The sequence below is a fragment of the Gobio gobio genome, assembly GCF_949357685.1.
Source record: "Gobio gobio genome assembly, chromosome: 14".
Lineage (NCBI taxonomy): Eukaryota > Metazoa > Chordata > Actinopteri > Cypriniformes > Gobionidae > Gobio > Gobio gobio.
Genome location: NC_137107.1, coordinates 45,700,152 through 45,721,939, shown reverse-complemented (window position 1 = coordinate 45,721,939; position 21,788 = coordinate 45,700,152). Strand labels below are relative to the sequence as shown.

The window sequence follows — 21,788 nt, the reverse complement described above, 5'->3', positions numbered from 1 at the left end:
ATATTAATATTAGTAACTTGTGTAAATAAAGTATAATAATAATAATAATTATTATTATTGAATTGATTAATAAATTATCAATTGATTAATAATAAAAAATATAACAATATAGTTTTAATAATATAATTGGTAATTACGATAATAATAATATATTATAAATATTAAAAATGCTAATCATCAAATATAATACAAATAATAATTATTATTATTATTATTTTATTATTATTATTATTAATAATAATAATAATAATAATAAATTAAAATATAAAAGTAATAAAAGTTAGTATAAAAATAGTATTGTTAATAACAATAATAATATATTATTTAAATAGTAATAATTATGTGCGTGATAATATATAAAAACAATGATAATTATTCAAATAATATATATAGCATAATATGATGATGATAATAATAATTAACAATAATAATTAGTAGTAGTAATAGTGTTGTAATTATCCTAATTATGTATATAATATATAATTATTTTAATTATATCATTATTATTATTACTATTATTTAATTTGATTTACTTGCATGTCATGAGACCATTAACCGACATCAGAGAACCGTAATGTGTTGTTAAATTATTAGAATATTAACTTGAAATCTCCAGTAAAAAGGTTCAGATGACACAAAAGTCAGGGAAGCTCTGCTTTGCTAAGTGTCGTGATGGAGATGGCATGTTGTTGATCTTTGCATGTCCTCATGTGTTTTCAGATAAAGGTTTACTGCATAAGTCGCTGGTGTTGGAGGGCGAGGTCCACACGGTGGAGGAGATCCAGCTGCTGAAGAACTCTGAGCCAATTAAAACACTTGTACTCTCCACACGGGCGGTAAGAACCCAGAACAGCTAAGATTCATCTTATCAGCCGCAAAAACACATTTTATTCACTGTTATTTCACAGCAGGGAGGAAGTTTCCATACGCTGGAGACAGACAGTCTGAACAGACTCTGTTCCCCAAATCATCTCCAGTTTCCCTCACACACACAGAGGAGTTTATTCTTTTTATATATATGAATGGATATATTAGCAAATGAAAAATGGCTTCATTAATAATAATCGTAATTTATATATATATTATATATATATTTATTTAATTAACTTTTTATATATATATATATATATTTATATTTATTTATTTATTTATTTATTTAATTAACTTTTTATATATATATATATATTTTAGAGTCAGATGAATCAATGTATTTTTTAAATTATTTATTATTATTTTTACAATTAATATCCATGATTGCATATTTGTTCTGAAAGAATTAGTGGCAGAGGAATCATAATTAGATTATGATATAAATAATACAATCATAAGTATCGCATAGTCATATTTATATTATTTTGTATTTTTTTTTTTTTTTTTTGGTATTTTGCAAATATTTCTACTTGATTTCTACTTTATAATTTAGAGTCAGAGGAATCGCCATAATTAATTTTTCATATTATTTTTTTAAATAAGTTATTTTATATATGTATGTATTTTTATCAATATGATTTTAGTTGTATTATTATACAATATCCATTCTTGCATATGTGTTCTGAAATAACTATAGAGGAATCATAATCATAATTTCATTGCCAGGTAGATTCAAAATGATTAAAACCGGAAATATATAAAATGTAGTTATAAATAATCACGGCATGTTTTCCTCACTGTTTGTCACTACATGAACACAAGGAAGAATGTCTAATCATTTTAATTCATAAGCACAAATATAACCGTACTGTCTAATATACAACATTTACCTATTTTTATTATATAATTGTTATATTTTAATCCAAACACTTGGAAAAAAAGTGTAAAACACACACGCTACATGAGTGTTTGAGTGGTTGATGTTGTCCTTCACAGGCCCAGTTCCTGTACGCTGGCTCCGACTCGGGCGTGGTTCAGTCTCCCACAGCGTTCTGTGAGAACTACCTGTCCTGTGTGGACTGCGTTCTGGCTCGAGACCCGTACTGCGCCTGGGACCAGCGCTCCACTTCCTGCGTTAACATTTTCCAGGATAATGCTGAGCCATGGTGAGAAATGAGAACTAACCGCCACACTGTGACCGACAGCACGTCTGTGTTGTTGACGGGGAGGATTTTAGTTGTTAACTTCTCAAATATTTGCAGACACTGCGTCTCTGCGCTGGGCTTTTAAGAGGAACACATTATGATGTAATTGTGTCTTATTTGTTAGTGCTAGACGGCATTATCATCTTCAGTCAGATGTGTCTATATTTACTCTGAGCTGTGTGTTCTCCGTGTGTGTGTGTTTTTACAGGAAGTTGATTCAGAGCCTCAAAGGGGATGCTGGGATATGCCCTCCAGGTGTGTAATGTAGAATGTCATTTGTATTAAATTAGACTGAAGGAGCTCAAATGGTCCCGTTTTAGTGCCCGTTTTGTTTTTGTTGAGTTTTTTTGCTGTCTGAACAAATACAAGAGCACATGACAACATTGTCACTGTATATCTAATAATTATATATGTGTGTCATAAACACCACACACACACACAAGGAAATTTGAACGGATAAGAATGCTTGTATTTAAATGTGTGCCTTTTACCTTTTTTAGTTATTTATAATTCATTATATATTTTTTTTATTTCATTTCTCAGGTATTTACATTTACATTTACATTTAGTCATTTAGCAGACGCTTTTATCCAAAGCGACTTACAAATGAGAGCAATAGAAGCAACTACAACAGTCAGAGGCTACAGTATGCAAGTGCTGTAACAAGTCTCAGTTAATCTAACACAGAACACACAGGATTTTTTTTTTTTTTTTTTTTTTTTTTTTAAATAAATTAGACAGACAGAAAAATGAATAGAATGATAAGTGCTATTCTTGATTGGTCAGGTGCTGCTGGAAGAGATGCGTCTTTAGATGTTTTTTGAAAATGGCTACAGACTCGGCTGCTCGAATTGAGATAGGCAGGTCATTCCACCAGGTGGGGGCAGTCCAGGAAAAGATCAGTGACAGTGATTTCATGCCTCTCTGGTATGGCACCACAAGGCGTCGTTCACTGGTAGAACGCAAACTCCTGGAGGGTGTGTATGTCTGAACAAGCGAGTTAAGGTAAATTGGTGCAGAGCCAGTGGTTGCTTTGAAGGCGAGCACCAGTGCCTTGAATTTGATGCGAGCGGCTATTGGCAGCCAGTGGAGTCTGATGAAGAGAGGCATGACGTGCGCTCTCTTCGGCTCATTAAAGATCACCCTCGCCGCTGCATTCTGGATCAGTTGCAAGGGTTTGATAGTGCATGCCGGAAGGCACGCTAGAAGAGCATTACAGTAGTCCAGTCTGGAGAGAACAAGAGCTCGGACCAGGAGTTGTGTGGTCTGCTCTGATAGGAAGGCTCTAATCTTCCTAATGTTGTATAATGCAAATCTGCAGGACCGGGTTGTTGCAGTAATGTGGTCAGTGAATTTTAGCTGATCATCGATCACAACTCCAAGATTCCTGGCTATTTCTCAATGCCTTCTAATATATTTATTCTATATAATTTCTAAATATTTTTAATATACTTCATAATTTTATAATCAGATTAATTCTTTTTTTAATATATATAAATAGTATTTTTTATATATATTTATATCATTTATTTTATAATTTTTTTATAATTGATTTATTTTTTATAATATTATTTTTTATAATATTATATTTTATACATAAATTTACTTTTTAAATTTCTCAGTACATTATAAATTAGACTCTGAATGAGCTCAAATGGTCCCGTTTTAGTGCCTGTTTAGTTTTTTTGATGTCTGTACAAATACAAGAGCACATGACAACATTGTCACTGTATATTTAATAATTATATATGTGTGTAATAAACACCACACACACACACACACACACACACACACACACACACACACACACACACACACACACACACACACACACACACACACAAGGAAAGTTTAACGGATAAGAATGCTTGATGCATTTAAAAGTGTGTAACTTTACCTTTTTTATTATTTATAATTCATTATATATCTTTTTAAATTTCATTTCTCAAGTATTTCTCAATGTTTCTAATATATTTATTCTATATAATTTCTAAATATTTTTAATATACTTCATAATTTTATAGTCAGATGAATTATCATCAATTATTTATATATATATATATATATATATATATATATATATATATATATATATATATATATATATATATATATATATATATATATATATATATATATATATATATATATATATATATATATATATATATATATATATATATATATATATAATTTTTTCATAATTTTTTTCTTTTTATAATTGATTATAAAAGTTTTTATATATACATTTACTTTTTAAATTTCTCAGTACATTATAATTTACTTTATACTTGTTTAGATTCGGATGAATCATCCTTATTTGTTAGTTATTTATATAATGTATTTATTTGTTTTTATTTATATTATTTTATTATATAATATCCATGGTTACATATTTGTTCTGAAATAACTTTAGAGTCAGAGGAATCAAAATCATAGTTTATACTGTTATTTTTAGAATTTATTGAATTTGTTTAATTTCTCAATACTTATATATAATACACACACACACATTATATATAATATATATTATTTATTTATTTTTCTCGATACTTTATAATAAACTTTATAATTTTACAGTTGAATGAATCATCATAATGAATTTTATTATTTATATCATTTATTTGAACGTTTTTTTATATATATATAATTTTACCTATATAATATCCATACTTGCATATGTTTATAACAGTAGAGTCAGAGGAATCATAATCATAATTTAAACATAATAAGTCAATTCCAGGTAGATTCTAGGGAGTGGAACGGCATGTTTTTCACTACCTGAACACATTATATGAATATTTAATAACTTTAATTTATAAGCACAAATAAAATGGAACAATTGAATAAACAACATTGATCTTTTTATGTTTTTACAATGCATTTTTTAAAACATTTGTAATTTTTCCCAAATTACTTTCCCCTGTAAACTAAGAATTGACTGCATTGAAGATGACCCATAGTTCTGTCTCTGTCCCTCTCACAGTCGCTCCTCTGGCGGTGGAGGACTACCAGCAGGTGGCGGTAACCCCGGGCGGTTCTGCTGACCTGCCGTGTCAGGTGCGCTCTAACCTGGCTCAGGTGTTGTGGAAACTCAACGGCCACGTTCTCACCGACGCCTCGCGCTTCCTCCTGATGGGGGAGAACGGGCTGCTCATCTACAGCGTGACGCCGGAGGACGCGGGCCGCTACGAATGCTGGTCCGTGGAGTCCGGCGCGGGAAAGAACTTCACCCGTCTGGTGGCCGGATACGTCCTTCGGCTGGACCTTCCCGACAGTGTGCCTTCGATATCGGCCCGGCGTCCTCAGAGCGCGACCCGTGACCTGACCACGCAGGCGCAAGGTAATGACGGCAGCACCTCAGGACTAACGTCGGCGCACACGGACGCTCCCTCACTAACAACCCCTCCAAACAATGCCATTAAACCCAAATCCTACATCCCTCCGGAGGTCAGCAACTTGCCGACTCGCACCGAGACGCTCGATCCTTCTGCCAAATACATCCAGCACGACAACAGCATAGCCCTGCTGTCGCTCTTCCTCCTCTTCTTCCTCCTCTTCCTCGCCGCTCTGGCGTACAACTGTTACATGCAGTTCCTGCCGGCGCCGTGTCTCCGCCTGCGCGCCGCGCTGCTCGGCTCCAACAAGAAGCCGCAGGAGTACGTGGCCTGCGAGGCCGGCCTGATGGAGCCTGCGCAGGAAAAGACCGATCAGGCTACTCCGAACGGAGCGCATCCGCTGCACGCGCTCAGAGACACCGGATACGAGACGGAACCCGAATGCGGGAACGGCAGAGTTCTGTCCAACAGCTACGAGGACGCCAACGATAGTCCCACTAAAGACCGACCCTTCGACATAGACTGCGTTTCGCAGCCGATCGAATACGCAGACGCTGACACGCCTTACTAACGCGCCGTTACTCGCCGCAGCGCTGCAACAACGACAACACAATTCCAAATAACTTTCCAAATTGGAAACATTGTTTACCAAATTGGTAAGTTTGCGTAATGTTTTCCAAATTGGGAGTTCCGGACTGTATTTGAATATTGTTTGTGCAGTTTTTGGGGCGTTTGATGTTCACCCTCGGTTTGCACTTTCCTTCTCTGTGTTTTTGTCTTATTTTCCGGTACAAATTTCAAGATACATGTGCTTGAGAAGCAAAATAAGATATTAAGTCTTGTTTTCTAAAAAAAAAATGCATCAAAATTAAAGGGTTAGTTCACCCAAAAAAGGAAAATTCTGTCATTAATGACTTCCCCTCATGTCGATGGACACCCGTCAGACCTCCGTTCATCTTCAGACACAAATGAAGATATTTTAGTGTAAATCTGATGGCTCTGAAAGGCCGCCATTGGCACAATGCACTTTACACTCTCAAGACCCTTAAAAGGCACTAAAGACGTCGTTACAAAGTCCATCTCACTACAGTGGGTCTACAATAACTTTATGAAGCGACGAGAATAGTTTTTGTGCGCAAAAAAACCCTAAATAACGACTTATATAATGATGATCGATTTCAAAACACGGCCTCATGAAGCTTCAAAGCGTTATGAATCAGTGAGTCGATTCAGCGGTTCGAAACGTTATGAATCAGTCACTCACTCACTGATTCATAACGTTTCGAACCGCTGAATTGACTCACTGATTCATAACGCTTCGAACCGCTGAATCGACTCACTGATTCATAACGCTTCGAACCGCTGAATCGACTCACTGATTCATAACACTTCGAAGCTTCATGATGTGTGTTTTCAAATCGGTCATCACTATGTAAGTCGTTATTTAGGGTTTTTTTGCGCACAAAAACTATTCTCGTCGCTTCATAAAGTTATTGTAGACCCACTGTAGTGAGATGGACTTTGTAATGACGTCTTTAGTTCCTTTTATGGGTCTTGAGAGTGTAAAGTGCATTGTGCCAATGGAGGCCTTTCAGAGCCATCAGATTTACACTAAAATATCTTCATTTGTGTTCTGAAGATGAACGGAGGTCTCACGGGTGAGGAATTAATGACAGGATTTTCATTTATGGGTGAACTATCCCTTTAAGAGAGATCTTGCATAATGAGAAAAAAAAAAAAATTGTTTTTGTGGTGAAATGTCAAATGTAAAGAGAACTTTAATTTTGCTTCTCAAGTAAATGTATCTTGATTTTTGGAAAACAAGACGGAGATCCTGAGGAAGACGGTGGTTTGTTGCAGTGTGGGGTCCGACCTGAAGGTTATTGGCGATTTGATGGTTTTCTTGCCGGCGTGTGATTTAAAATCTCAGGGATGATTTCAGTATCACACATGCAGGATTGCATTTAAAGAGGAAGTGCTCTCTGGAAGACCGGAAGGGTCTGGAACGCTCCCGAACGGAGCTGCTCAAGCTCAAAGGGGTTCATCGTGTTTATGATCGAGACCAAAAAATGTCTAACCACTGTGATGTGTCTCTCGCTCAGCCTCCTGTGGCTCAGCCTCCTGCAGATCACGTGTGTCTGTTGGCTCTCACATGACACAATATTTCTACAGAATAAATTAGATTTCACAAACGTGAGCTTTGAAAACTTTTTTTTTTCTCAAAGAAGAAAGAAGCTTTATGATTTAGGTATTTTTGAAGATATTATATTATTTAATGACGTTAGCAATAATAGCGTGAATATCACAAAAAATGTCAAGAAACCCCCCAATTTATTTATTTTTTTTTTTTGCATAAAAGGACCAGTTTTATAACCATTCCTTTTTTTTTCTTCTTTTTTTTAACCTTTCTTTTGCATTTCGACATTATTTCATGACAGTGAAATAAATAAACAGTGTCCTGACAGGATCATTTTCATGACTGTATTATGTACAAGGTACTTTTTGTTTGTTTGTTTGTTATTTTTATATATATATATATATATATATATATATATATATATATATATATATATATATATATATATATATATATATATATATATATATATATATATATATATATATATATATATATATATATATATATATATATATATATATATATATATATATATATATATATATATATATATATATATATATATATATATAAAATTTGTAGTATTTTTTTAATTTTTGTTTTGGGGTGAAATGTGAAGAAACTATTTTTGCGTAAAAAGGATCCTTTTTAGGATATTATTTTCTTTATTTTTGCCAGGGAATTTTGCATTTTGGCAATATTTCGTGACAGTCATTTTCAAGCACGCACACACACACACACACTCACTCAATCTCTCTCTCTCTCTCTCACACACACACACACACACACACAAACACTATATGTGTATTCTCTCTCTCTCTCTCACACACACACACACACACTATATGCGTATTCTCTCTCTCTCTCACACACACACACACACACACACACACACACACACACACACACACTATATGTGTATTCTCTCTCACACACACACACACACACACACACACAAACACTATATGTGTTTTCTCTCTCTCTCTCTCACACACACACACACACACACACACACACACACTATATGCGTATTCTCTCTCTCTCGCACACACACACACACACACACACACATGTGCATTCTCTCTCTCTCTCACACACACACACACACACACACACACACACACACACACACACTATACGTGTATTCTCTCTCTCACACACACACTCTATATGTGTATTCTCTCTCACTCTCACACTCACACACACACACACACACACACACACACACACACACACACTCTCTCTATATGTGTATTCTCTCTCTCTCTCTCTCTCTCTCTCTCTCTCTCTCTCTCTCTCTCTCTCTATCTCTCTCTCTCTCTCTCATATATATAATAATAAATAATATAATAAATTGAGTCCTGACTGGATCATGTTCATGACTGTGTTGCATATAAAGTATTTTTTTTCCTTTCTTCTTCTTCCTATTATAATTTTCAAATATTAACAATAAATCTTCTTAAATTCCATGCAAGTAATATCACAAATATTTATTTTCTTTATGCAAAATATAAATGAGTCTTTTTGTAATTATTTTTTTTTTTAAATTTTGCATTTTCTTCACCGTGATTTGAGTACGAAATATAGTGTCCTGTGATTTTCATGACTGCGTTTCATATGAAGTACTTTCGGCATAACGATAATTAGAACATTAAGAAGAAATTAAGTTTAAATGTCATGAAAATAACGTCACAAAAATGCTAAGTATAATTAGTCTTTTGATTTTGGGGGTGACTGTGTCCTGGACGTCTGATGTCTGAGCTCTTGTAAAGGCCTGTCCTGTGTTTTCCTGCCGTTCTCGTGGCGTTCCTGAATCTGCTGTCCTCCTCTGATTCTCAGCACGCTCTTGTATTTGTCTCTCTCTCCCTCCATTTCCTCCTTCCACTCCCTCTTTCCTGCACAGCATCCTTGGCTGTTCCTCCTCCCCCTGTCGATGTCCCGTCCCTGCCCACCTCCGGCGGACGCCCCTCCGTCCTCCCCTCATCCTCCTCATCCTCCTCTTCCTCCTCTGGGTGGAGGGGTGTGGAGGGGCCTCGGCTGATCCCCCCTCTCTTGAGGGAGCAGTCCTGGGCCGTTCACCCTCACCAGGCCTTTCTGCTCTTCTGCCTGGCCTTGGGTGAGTGGTACCTTTGACCTCTGACCTGCTTCTCTCTACTCACCCTCTCATCAGTCTTGTCTCAATACTCCGAAGTCCGACTTTCTTTCACAACATTAAGCATTCCAGATTTTGTGAGAGGAAGTCGTCGGAAGAGTATTCCGACGAGTGTTTTGTGTGTCTGCATGTTCTGCACCGCCTGATGCCTAAAACGTGCATTAGAATATTTCTTTTTTACTCTTTTATTCTCAAAAAAAAGAGCATAAAGAACGAAAATTAAAGAGATTCACTTCTTTAGAGTTTACTAGACTTATTTTACAGTAAATAATCATAGAATTTCTGTTTTGTTTTGTTTTTAATTTATGATTCCGGCTGTGCTTTTGCCGCGTTTGTATTATCGTTTGACCTGGAGACGCGAGTCTTTTCTTGTAAATGGACTCTTGTGAAAGAAGTGTGTGAGAAAGCGTCCGACTGAAGGACATTATGAAGGACGTTCATCGCATCACATGCACTTTCAGCACCTGTCGTGTACAGTGTAAATATATGTACATAAGAAAAAACTCGAGATGTACAAAGTTTGTTCAAATTTTTTTGCTAGAGAGCCTGAATAAATGTTTGAATTGCAAAAAGTGTGAGATGTGAGATGCTGTTTATTGTGTTCAGATGTGTTACTGAAGCTGTATATTATATCAGGTGGTTTCAACTGCCCATATTATGCTATTTTAATTGTGTTTACAAGCATTCAAGGTCAAAAAACACTGTAATTTTCTCATGATATCCATTGCAGCATCAGCTCTTTCAGTGTTTCTGAATCCGGCCTCTCTAAACGCCTCGTTCTGAGAGTCCACTCTGATAATTACACGTTTTTAACTTGGAATATTTAGCAATTTTTAATTTGGGATTCAAAGTTCATATCTCATAATAAACCTTATTACCTGGAATTCTGACTTTATAACACACAATTCTGACTCTATTTCTCGCAATTCCAAGCTCATGACTCGCAATTCAAGAAATTACAAGTTAATATTTCGCAATTCTGACTTTATTTCTCTCAGTTCTGAGTTAATGACTTTATAACAGAATTTTTTCTTGCAATTCCGAGTTCATATTTTGCAATTCTGACTTTAAGGCCTGGGGCCAGTTGCATAAACTGAGCCATTATGTTTAGACTGTGTCTTAAGAACTAATTTGACACACTAGTAATTAGTCAAGAGGTAATCAGACTAACTTTTCTGATTCAAATTAGACCAATCTAACTTTTTATGTAACTGACTTTAAAAAGTTAAGAACAGTCTTGAAGAAAAAAATAGACGACTAACTTTTAAGACTAGTCTAAGCAGCTAATGCAACCGGCCCCTGGTTTCCCAGACAGGGCTTAGATTAAGTCAGGATTAGGCCTTAGTTCAATTAGGACATTTCAGCTTTTATAAACATTACTGGTGTGCATCTTGAGACAAAACAATGGCACTAGCATATTTTAAGATATTTTCAGTCCCAGTTTTAGTCTGCGACTAGGCTTAAAGGCTTAGTTCACCCAAAAATGAAAATGAGCCCATGATTTACATCCGAGGTGTGTATGACATTCTTCTTTCAGATGAACACAGTAAGAGTTATATTAAAAAAGTCCTGGCTCTTCCAAGCTTTATAATGGCAGTGAATTGTTGAGTCATTTTTTAAGTCCATAAAAGTGCATCTATCCATCATATAACTGCTTCACACTACATCAAGATGTTGGGTCTGGGAGCTCACCATTGACAGGGCTCAATCAGAGGGGCGGGATAAACGGTTGTCTGTCAAATTCCCTCTGCACGCAATTGGATGGCGCCATGAGCGCCACAACCAACCAGAGCAAAGAAGAAGGTGAAGCCGAGCTAACGTTAGTTGATAGACTTTCGCCGTATCCGGTCGGCAAAACTCCGAACACATCTTCCTTTCTTAAGAATGACTTCAGTGCCGTTCTTTTCTCAAAGAAAAGCTTAACTCAAGTATTCCAGAGTCCCGGCCAAAGCCGTTTCGAAAGACCGCCGTTCGTCAGCTTCTTTGTTTACGAGTAGCACGCAGAACCTCTGTGACGTGCCGTCATTATGTTAAGCCCGCCCATCGACTCTATACACGATGTGATTGGCCTGAGCAGAGTTTGGTTTTTCCAGTTCTCAGGTCTACCAAGAGTTGCTAGACTACACTCGCTGCAAATAAATTTTCTGCCACTAGGGTGCGTCTAGATTTCTAGGCTAGCTCCACACGGCTCCGGGGGGTTAGTAAAGGCCTTCTGAAGCGAAGTGATGTTATTTTCTGTAAGAAAAAAATCCATATCTAAAACTTTATAGACTAAAATAACTAACTTCCGGCGGTACATGAGTCGACTTAAGGCAAAAGAGTAACCCTTGACGCATCACAAGCTTTGCACCTCTCGTGGATATTGCTGGGCAACAAACTCAAGCTCCTCTTCTCTTATATCGAAATTCTCCGCCATTTCTCTTTAAAAATTCTTGTTTTAGACTCATGACCGGTGTTTTGTTTTGCTCTATGCTCTGTGCTTCTGCGTTCGTCAATACACATGCGTCAAGGGTTCAAGGGTTACTCTTTCGCTGTAAATTGATGCCTACGGCAATTAGCTATTTTAATTCTACAAAGTTTTAAATATGGATATTTTTCTTACACAAACGCATCACTTCGCTTCAGAAGGCCTTTATTAACACCTGGAGCCGTGTGGAGATGGATAGATGCACTTTTATGGACTGCCATTATAAAGCTTGGAAGAGCCAGGACTTTTTTAATGTAACTCTGATTGTGTTCATCTAAAAGAAGAATGTCATACACACCTAGGCTGGTTTGAGGGTGAGTAAATCATGGGGTCATTTTCATTTTTGGGGGAACTATCCCTTTAAGCCTTGTCTGTGAAAACCGACTTTATATCTCACAATTCCGAGTTTGGCGATATCTCACAATTTTTACTTTATTTCTCGCAATTCTTTTTTTAAACCCTCAATTCCAAGTTCATATTTTGCAGTTGTGATTTTTAACCCACAATTCTGACTTCATTTCTTGCAGTTCTGAGTTTATACCTTGGAATTCCTTTGTAACTCGCAATTTTGCCTTGATTTTTCGTAATTCCCGTTTATATTTTGTGTAAACTCAATTACGAGTTATAAAGTCTGAATTGCGAGATATAAACTCACAATTCTGAGCAAGAACATTTTTTTTTAATTATTATTTGTATTAGTATTCTGTGGAGGAAACAAGCTTCCATAGAAATGTCCTGTGGTCAACAACATGTTGCCTGTATTGAACCTAGAAACATGAAAACAGTTGTTTAATGATTTAATGCATTTTTTCTTTTTCAAAATCCTAAGCAATATGGTGATTTGATGTGGTTTAATATGAATGTACAGTTTATGCATGTGGTATGAGAGTGTGTCATAATCCAGTGTGTCCTCTTGCACAAACCGCATGATCCTGCCAGGTGTGTTTGTATTGGAGCTGTAAATATCCTGTAGGGTCCATATGTAAGTGCAGTCTTCCTTCAGGTCCTAGAGATGTAAGTGTTGAGTGGCACATAAATGGGCGGAGACTCGAGACTCCCGTCTTTGAATACAGACGCGTCCTTTCCCATGATGCCGTGCTGGTGAGCAGCTGGCTAAAGGAGGAAGCTTTGATTGAAGACGTCCAGTATGAGTGTACAGCAGTGTCCGAAACGGGAAATGACGCTTCAAAGGTCGACCTTCGGCTCAACAGCAGAGGTAAAGCTTTCATCCGACTGCCTTGTCATCTTGCCCTTCACCTGTAATGTGACATATGAAGAGTGTATGATGTGTTTCCTCTCAGACGAGGCCGGCGTTCCTCACACAGACGTGGATCAGTGGAGAAACGCTCTGTCTGAACACAACACACTCCTGCAGGACTGGAAGAAAGCATGGGTGAGGGGAAAAATCATTGTTTTTGATTTTAGAGCACATTTCCTGAAAGAAATTAAAAGATGTGAACTATCAGGTATGAAAGGTGTCATTTGTTCACGGAATGTTTTCTTAAATTCAGTGAACAAATGACACCAGCTGTATTATTCCTGATCATTTAAACAATATATCAGCTGCTGTGCACAAGACGGTCATATACACTCACCTAAAGGATTATTAGGAACACCATACTAATACTGTGTTTGACCCTCTTTCGCCTTCAGAACTGCCTTAATTCTATGTGGCATTGATTCAACAAGGTGCTGAAAGCATTCTTTAGAAATGTTGCCCCATATTGATAGGATAGCATCTTGCAGTTGATGGAGATTTGTGGGACGCACATCCAGGGCACGAAGCTCCCGTTCCACCACATCCCAAAGATGCTCTATTGGGTTGAGATCTGGTGACTGTGGGGGCCATTTTAGTTCAGTGAACTCATTGTCATGTTCAAGAAACCAATTTGAAATGATTGGAGCTTTGTGACATGGTGCATTATCCTGCTGGAAGTAGCCATCAGAGGATGGGCACATGGTGGTCATAAAGGGATGGACATGGTCAGAAACAATGCTCAGGTAGGCCGTGGCATTTAAACGATGCCCAATTGGCACTAAGGGGCCTAAAGTGTGCCAAGAAAACATCCCCCACACCATTACACCACCACCACCAGCCTGCACAGTGGTAACAAGGCATGATGGATCCATGTTCTCATTCTGTTTACGCCAAAGTCTGACTCCAGTCTTCAACTGTCCAATTTTGGTGAGCTCGTGCAAATTGTAGCCTCTTTTTCCTATTTGTAGTGGAGATGAGTGGTACCCGGTGGGGTCTTCTGCTGTTGTAGCCCATCCGCCTCAAGGTTGTGCGTGTTGTGGCTTCACAAATGCTTTGCTGCTTACCTCGGTTGTAACGAGTGGTTATTTCAGTCAAAGTTGCTCTTCTATCAGCTTGAATCAGTCGGCCCATTCTCCTCTGACCTCTAGCATCAACAAGGCATTTTCGCCCACAGGGCTGCCGCATACTGGATGTTTTTCCCTTTTCACACCATTCTTTGTAAACCCTAGAGATGGTTGTGCGTGAAAATCCCAGTAACTGAGCAGATTGTGAAATACTCAGACCGGCCCGTCTGGCACCAACAACCATGCCACGCTCAAAATTGCTTAAATCACCTTTCTTTCCCATTCTGACATTCAGTTTGGAGTTCAGGAGATTGTCTTGACCAGGACCACACCCCTAAATGCATTGAAGCAACTGCCATGTGATTGGTTGATTTGATAATTGCATTAATGAGAAATTGAACAGGTGTTCCTAATAATCCTTTAGGTGAGTGTATACACTACAGATCAAACGTTTGGGGTTAGTAGGATTTTTTTTAAAGAAATTAATACTTTTATTCAGCAAGGATGCATTAAATTAATCAAAAGTGACTGTAAACGCAGTGGCAGTGAGCATTTATTCTTTTGAACTATATCCATCCATCAAAAAATCCATAAAAAATGTTCCATCATATCAGAATGATTTCTGAAGGATCATGTGACACTGAAGACTGGAGTAATGATGCTGAAAATACAGCTTTGATCCCAGGAATAAATTACATTTTACAATATATTCACATAGAAAACAGCTATTTTAAATTGTAATAATATTTCACAATATTCCCGTTTTTACTGTATTTTTGATCAAATAAATGCAGCCTCGGTGAGCAAAACAAACTTGATTAAAAACAAAACGTACCGACCCCAAACGTCTGAATGTTAGTGTTTGCTTTCAAAATGTTTTTGCACACATTTGCTCAAACCATCACTGAGCAGGAGTGTGGAAGTACCTTCATCCAGTATTTACAATGTTGGACTAAAAGTATATGGATTATTTATTTATGATGCTTTCCCACATTTAAAATGCTGCCTCGTCAGATTTAGAGTTAGTACTGAAGGTCAGTTAGATGTAGAAAAATGGTTTCAGTTAATACTAAACAGTCCTAAATGCAGGTGTCCCCTTATTGTATTTATATACACTATATTGCCAAAAGTATTGGGACACCCCTCCAAATCATTGAATTCAGGTGTTTCAATCACTTCCATGGCCACAGGTGTATAAAATCAAGCACTAAGCCTGCAGACGCTTCTACAAACATCTGTGAAAGAATGGATCGCTCTGAGGAGCTCAGTGAACTCAAGCGTGGTACCGTGCCACCTGTGCACCCGCTCAACTGTTAGTGGTGTTATAATAAAGTGGAAGCTATTGAGAACAACAGCAACTCTACAACGAAGTGGTAGGCCACGTAAAATCACAGAGCGGGGTCAGCGCATGCTGAGGGTCACAGAACGCAGAAGTCGCCAACTTTCTGTATAGTCAATAGCTACAGACCTCCAAACTTTGTGTGGTCTTCAGATGAGCTCAAGAGCAGTGTGTAGAGCTTCATGAATGGGTTTCCATGGCCGAGCAGCTCATCCAAGCCTTACATCACCAAGAGCAATGCAAAGCGTGGGATGCAGTGGGGTAAAGCATGCCGCCACTGGACACTAGAGCAGTGGAGACGTGTTCTCTGGAGTGACCAATCACGCTTCTCTGTCTGGCAATCCGATGGACGAGTCTGGGTTTGGCGGATGCCAGGAGAACGGTACTTGCCTGACTGCATTGTACCAAGTGTAAAGTTTGGTGAAGGGGAGATTATGGTGTGGGGTTGTTTTTCAGGGGTTGGGCTTGGCCCCTTAGTTCCAGTGAAAGGAACTCTTAATGCGTCAGCATACCAAGACATTTTGGACAATTTCATGCTCCCAACTTTGTGGGGACAGTTTGGGGATGACCTTCCTGTTCCAACAGGAACGAGAGAAAAAAGACGGCAAGCACGGATGTCAGTGTAGCGAAATGTTAGCGCGTTTTGCGAGCGATAATGGTTTAGATTAAAGCTAGTGATGTCAGATTAATGTGACAGATAATATCAGATTTATTGTGATGTTTAAATTATATTGAGCAATATAAACAGCAAGGAAAGATAGAGAATAGAGATTAAAACAGGGCTTATACAGAGCAAAAAAACGCAATCCACTGGCAGACAGGAAACCATAAAGACATGGATGAGCGAGTTTGGTGTGGAGGAACTTGACTGGCCTGCACAGAGTCCTGAGCTCATCCCGATTGAACACCTTTGGGATGAATTAGAGTGGAGACTGAGAGCCAGGCCTTCTCGTCCAACATCAGTGCCTGACCTCACAAATGCGCTTCTAGAAGAATGGTCAGAGATTCCCATAAACACACTCCTAAACCTTGAGGAAAGCCTTCCCAGAAGAGTTGAAGCTGTTATAGCTGCAAAGGGTGGGACAACTCCAAATTAAACCCTACGGATTAACAATGGGATGTCATTAAAGTTCATGTGCATGTAAAGGCAGGCGTCCCAAAACCTTTGGCAATGTTCATGAACTTTAATGACATCCCATTGTTAATCCGTAGGGTTTTAACCCTCAGAGCCCTACGGCATCGCCCACGACGTCACACGGCACCTCCGATAAATATCTATATTACTTCATGAAACTTTTATCGATTTTCTTACCGTTTTTTCCAGCAGAAAGCTAACGAGCTAGCCATCACGGGGGTGTCTTTTGTGTCTTTGTAGCCTTTACAGAAGGTTTTCTATCCAGCCTGGAACATGTGCATCTTTTTGGAGTTGTTCAGCAATAAATCAAAACGCTTACATCCAAAATTTATCCACTTGATGTCCATAATTTATAAATTTTCCGTCATTTTTGCCGCTAGCGCGATGCTAGCTGCCATTTTGGATGAGGGTTTGACCAATGACAGGCTGATCCGTCATCCACGTTGGTGTGCGTCATTACGCATGAACCACAGCTCTATTATTGTGGAGAGAGAGCGACGCACGGCTAGTGTTGAGGAGAGAGAGAGAGAGAGAGACGCGCTGCAGGTTTAGTAGTTTTGTGGAGAAAGTTTGAGGAGAAAGTTTGAGGAGAAGTTCCTGATAGGAACTGTTTTGAGGCTTGGCACCAGTAAATATCCAAAATCCAAAGAGGCCAAAAGCGCCTGGACTTTTTTTGGAAAAATGTAAATAGTTTTGGTTCTGTATAAGTTATCATGTTTATTCCTGAGTTCCAGGACTCCAAAGACTTGAACAAACTGTTTTCCAGAGGAAATATGCTTAGCTTTTATTTATTTGTGTGTGTTTTCAATAAATATTTGAGTGATTCAATTTCCGTTTTATGTTTTCATTTGTCTTTATGGTCCCATAACTTATTTTACATTCAGGTGACATCAATGCAACACAAATATACTGACAGTGCAGCTTGTCTTGAAAAAAAAGATGTGTGTCAATTGTCTGTGCACAACAGGGTTGATGTTTTACAAGCTTTTTTAGTAAATAACACCAGGCGGAAAATTAATTGTAAAAATACCCTTAGGTCTTAAAGGGTTAAGTGAACGTGAACAGTTGAGAAAGAAAACGCATGTGTAAAGGCCTGTTCACACGGGACGATTTTCGCGTGCGTTTATCGCCGACGTTTAACGCCTCGTGACTAAACAAAGGGCGCCAATGTGAGTGTGCACACCGATGCGCAAAACGCCAGGCGTAAAAGCGTCATTTAAAAAAAAAAAAAACGCCTCGGTTCGTTTTTTTATTTTGACGCGGCGCGTTAAAACATGGCTGACCAATGAGATCGGCGCTTTTGTTCGCGTGCCTGGAGCTGCTGAAGTGACAGTAAAACACGACTTGGTGGCGCTCAAACACAAAACGCTCTTGCCGAGCACACATTGATACGACGAAGAAGTAGTAAGTAGACAAAGAAGAAGATGAGCTGCTAATGCTGCTTGCCAGTTAGCAAAGAGTGTGTGTGAATGGTTTTGGCCATAGACATAGGGCAAGCACGTAAATACTGTCTCTCTTCTTCTTCTGTGTGACAAGCGAGTGTCAGAAGCGTAAAGTGCTGCAGCACCACCTTGTGTACCGGGAGCGCTATCTATGTGCACGTTCACTCGGCGCATCGCCAGTGAAAATCGCTTGGGTGTGAACACTCAAGACGCGCCGAAAAACGTCACGAAAAACGTCACGAAAACCGCTGGCGTTAAGCGCGCGCGATATTCGTCCCGGTGTGTACAGGTCTTAACAGTATAATGGATCTGTGCGTCAGGTCTTAAAGTGACAGCAGCTGATAATATAAAAAATATATACTGTATATGGCAGTTTCCACCCATGGTATCAATGTCAAAATTTTGGAAATATATCAGCATCAGCATATGTTGGTGATGATGATGGTGGTGTATTTGTTGTTGATCATTGTTGTTCTTGTCCTGTAGGAGAGCTGCGATGGACAGGGTGTTCTCTGAACCGGGTCATTATCGCTCATCATGGCATAGTTTTCTGACTCCAGGGACGGACGCTTGGACGAGAGCACTTACACACACACACACACACACACACACACACACACACACACACACACACACACACACACTCACTCACATCACTCTTGCTGGTGTGTGGTGCTTCAGGTCCATGATGCAAACACTCACAGCGGCTCCGTGTCCGTCAGCCTGTTCCTGCTCGGCGGATCAGAGATCCCATCGGCGAATGTCCAGGATTCCAGGCCGTTTAAGACAGTTGTCGAGGACGTACGCAGTGAGACAGGTGCAGACAGTGAGACGGGCCTCTGAGGCTGATGACAACTGCTTTCTATGACCGTTCGCACTCTTCTATTTGTAGCCCTTCATCCTCGAGAGCAAATGACAACGGCTCATGTTAGTGAAAGCAATATTCGTGTTTATAGTAGTCTGTTAAATACCTGAACCTCATGTTGTGTTATTGAAATAATCCAGTGTGTTTATCAAAGCAGATTTTGAATGTATATCAAGGAGGTGGCTAGATTTGTCCTCCGAATTAGAGGTTGCAACCACAATAAATAATATTTCTATTATTTTTCAGAGACTTTAACCATGTTTTTAAATGTATCTGAAGCTCTTGGAACATTTTTTTTTTTAGCTGTAGTTTTGTTCAAGTATCCACACCATAGCAATCATGATACCCTATAAAACCTGTGTCCCTTAAAATACTCTACATCTGAAAACACTAATCATTCGCTCACCCCATCTCTTCATTGTTATATTCGAGTTGTTTGCGCAAGTCTTGTGAAGTTGTGTGGCTCCTCTCCATATGAAGGTCAGTGCCATCCTCATCCTGACCTCTGACCTCAGAGACACCGTATGATCTTTGAGAGAGTGTGTGACTGTTAACTAACCCACGCAATCAGTCTTTACTACCTTTCTGGGCCTTGAAAGTGTTCATTAAACTGCTGTCTATGGAGGGTCAGAGAGCTCTCAGATTTCATCAGAAAGATCTTCAGTTGTGTTCTGAAGATGAACGAAGGTCTGATGGGTTTGGAACAACAGAATGAGGGGCATGAATTAATGACAGGATTTTTTGGGTGAACTATCCCTTTAGGAGCCTATTAAAATCATTGTTTAAACCTCTGAACACATTCAACACCAAAACATTCTGTCTTTGGGAAGGTGAAGTCCTTTATTGGTTAACATTCAACCTTCTGCATAGAAATCATTGTACATACAGGTTTAATTTAAGCTTTAAATCACATTTTTTAAGCTTGTTTTGAAAACTTTCATGCATTCAGTAGTGTCCAAAAGTGATGTCCGGAGTGGGTATTTGTTTTTTATGACCCTACAAGTTGGATTAAATCATCAAAATATGAGGAAAATATATTTTTAAATATGAGGGACGCACAAAACACTAAACCTGGTTAAGGTATTTATCTGATAAAATTATTTGGCAAAAAGTTATAGTTAGAGGTTTTATTTTACTATGCAAAATAAATGAATAAAACTAATAGAAAAGCAAAAAGTTCACAGGAAAAAGCATACATTGACCACAACATAATCAGTTATTAATATTTTGTTTTTGCATTTGTTCATCTTTTCTTTTCTTTTTTTTGTCAGCATAATTTGTCATGTTTCATTATGACAAATAAAACAATTGACTCCAAGCACAACTACTCAATATACTTGCAAAATCAACAAATTGTTAATAATATTTGAATCAATGGTTATAGGCCGGACATCACTTGTGGCCACTGCATGCAACACTTTCAACAGCATTGCTGCAGCTGTCAAACATTTCATGAATTAATAAATTATTTAAATGGCACTAGAAACCTTTCCTGAACCAGTGTGCAGTTTTATATTGTGGTTTGAGACTTTCATCTCTATTTATTTATTTATTTTCAGGGTGATATTTGACTAGAACATGTAAATTTCACCCCAAAGGGCTTTATATCCTCTGTAGGATGAAGCTTTCATTCAAAAAGAGGAACAGGAACTTTGTGATATGTAAATGAGACCGTTGTGTGGTTTAATATTGTGGTTTTCAGACTCTCACCTCCTCCTGTATTCATCAGGAGAATATCTTTGGCTTGCCACACACACAGGAAGCGGTGGCTTCAGAAACAGGAAATGAGAGAGATCCAGCCACAGGTGAGGTAATTTAATGCCATGTGCATTTAATTATCGCTCACTTTGATAAAACACAGACCTAATAAGCATCTGTAAGTTTAGTCGTCATGATCCACAGCTTTATTATCACTGAACCAAGGCCTGTTTAGAGTCCAAAACTAGTGGCGTTTGTGGCATTTTGTCAGCTATTGAAGTCTTAAATATATTTCAGGTGAGCCAGGAAGGATGTCCGGATATTTAGCAGCAACATTTAATCAAATCTTTTATAGCTGTTTTGAGAATCAAATAATGAAAAATATAACTAATTCAAATGTTTATTGTTTTGACCAACAAATGTAATTCCTTCAATATATTAGACACATTGCAGCTTGCCCCAAAAAGAATATCCTAATCTGCCCCCATCTACATTGCAACAATGTCTGTTGTAGAAGCCTAAATCTATTTAACAGGGAACGTTCAGAACTTACATAACATTTCTCTCAAAATTATGAACAAAAAGTACCATTTATAGGACGTTTGTTCAGCGTTATCTGATCTTTGTTCATTTTGTTTGTCATTTTGATAGTGTTCTCAATGTTAGCATAAAAACATTATTGTAGCTAGTTGGACGTTCGATAATGTTTTAAAATGCTTCATAATGTTAAGATAACATTCAAAAGTAATGATCAAATGGAAATGTTTCAAACTTTCAAAAATAGCAAAATATTCTTCGAACATATTTTAGATGGG

At 38.0% G+C, this 21,788-nt stretch overlaps 1 protein-coding gene across 6 annotated transcripts in view; it reads left to right on the top strand.

Moving 5' to 3' along the window:
- The window catches only part of sema4d (sema domain, immunoglobulin domain (Ig), transmembrane domain (TM) and short cytoplasmic domain, (semaphorin) 4D), a 93,746-nt gene extending 74,226 nt beyond the window's left edge, over positions 1-19,520 (top strand). For 3 of the 6 annotated variants that reach the window (XM_079834876.1, XM_079834877.1, XM_079834878.1), the window contains exons 14-21: positions 721-836; positions 1,867-2,036; positions 2,284-2,330; positions 5,062-5,418; positions 9,457-9,669; positions 13,176-13,388; positions 13,474-13,565; positions 18,897-19,520. In XM_079834876.1, the coding sequence (XP_079691002.1) occupies positions 721-836; positions 1,867-2,036; positions 2,284-2,330; positions 5,062-5,418; positions 9,457-9,669; positions 13,176-13,388; positions 13,474-13,565; positions 18,897-18,926 (1,238 nt within the window). In that variant the 3' untranslated portion in view covers positions 18,927-19,520. Of the gene's footprint in view, positions 1-720; positions 837-1,866; positions 2,037-2,283; positions 2,331-5,061; positions 6,072-9,456; positions 9,670-13,175; positions 13,389-13,473; positions 13,566-18,896 lie in introns of those variants that run through there. The other 3 variants (XM_079834879.1, XM_079834880.1, XM_079834881.1) reach the window with 2 other exon arrangements.
- The last annotated feature ends 2,268 nt before the right edge of the window (positions 19,521-21,788 follow it).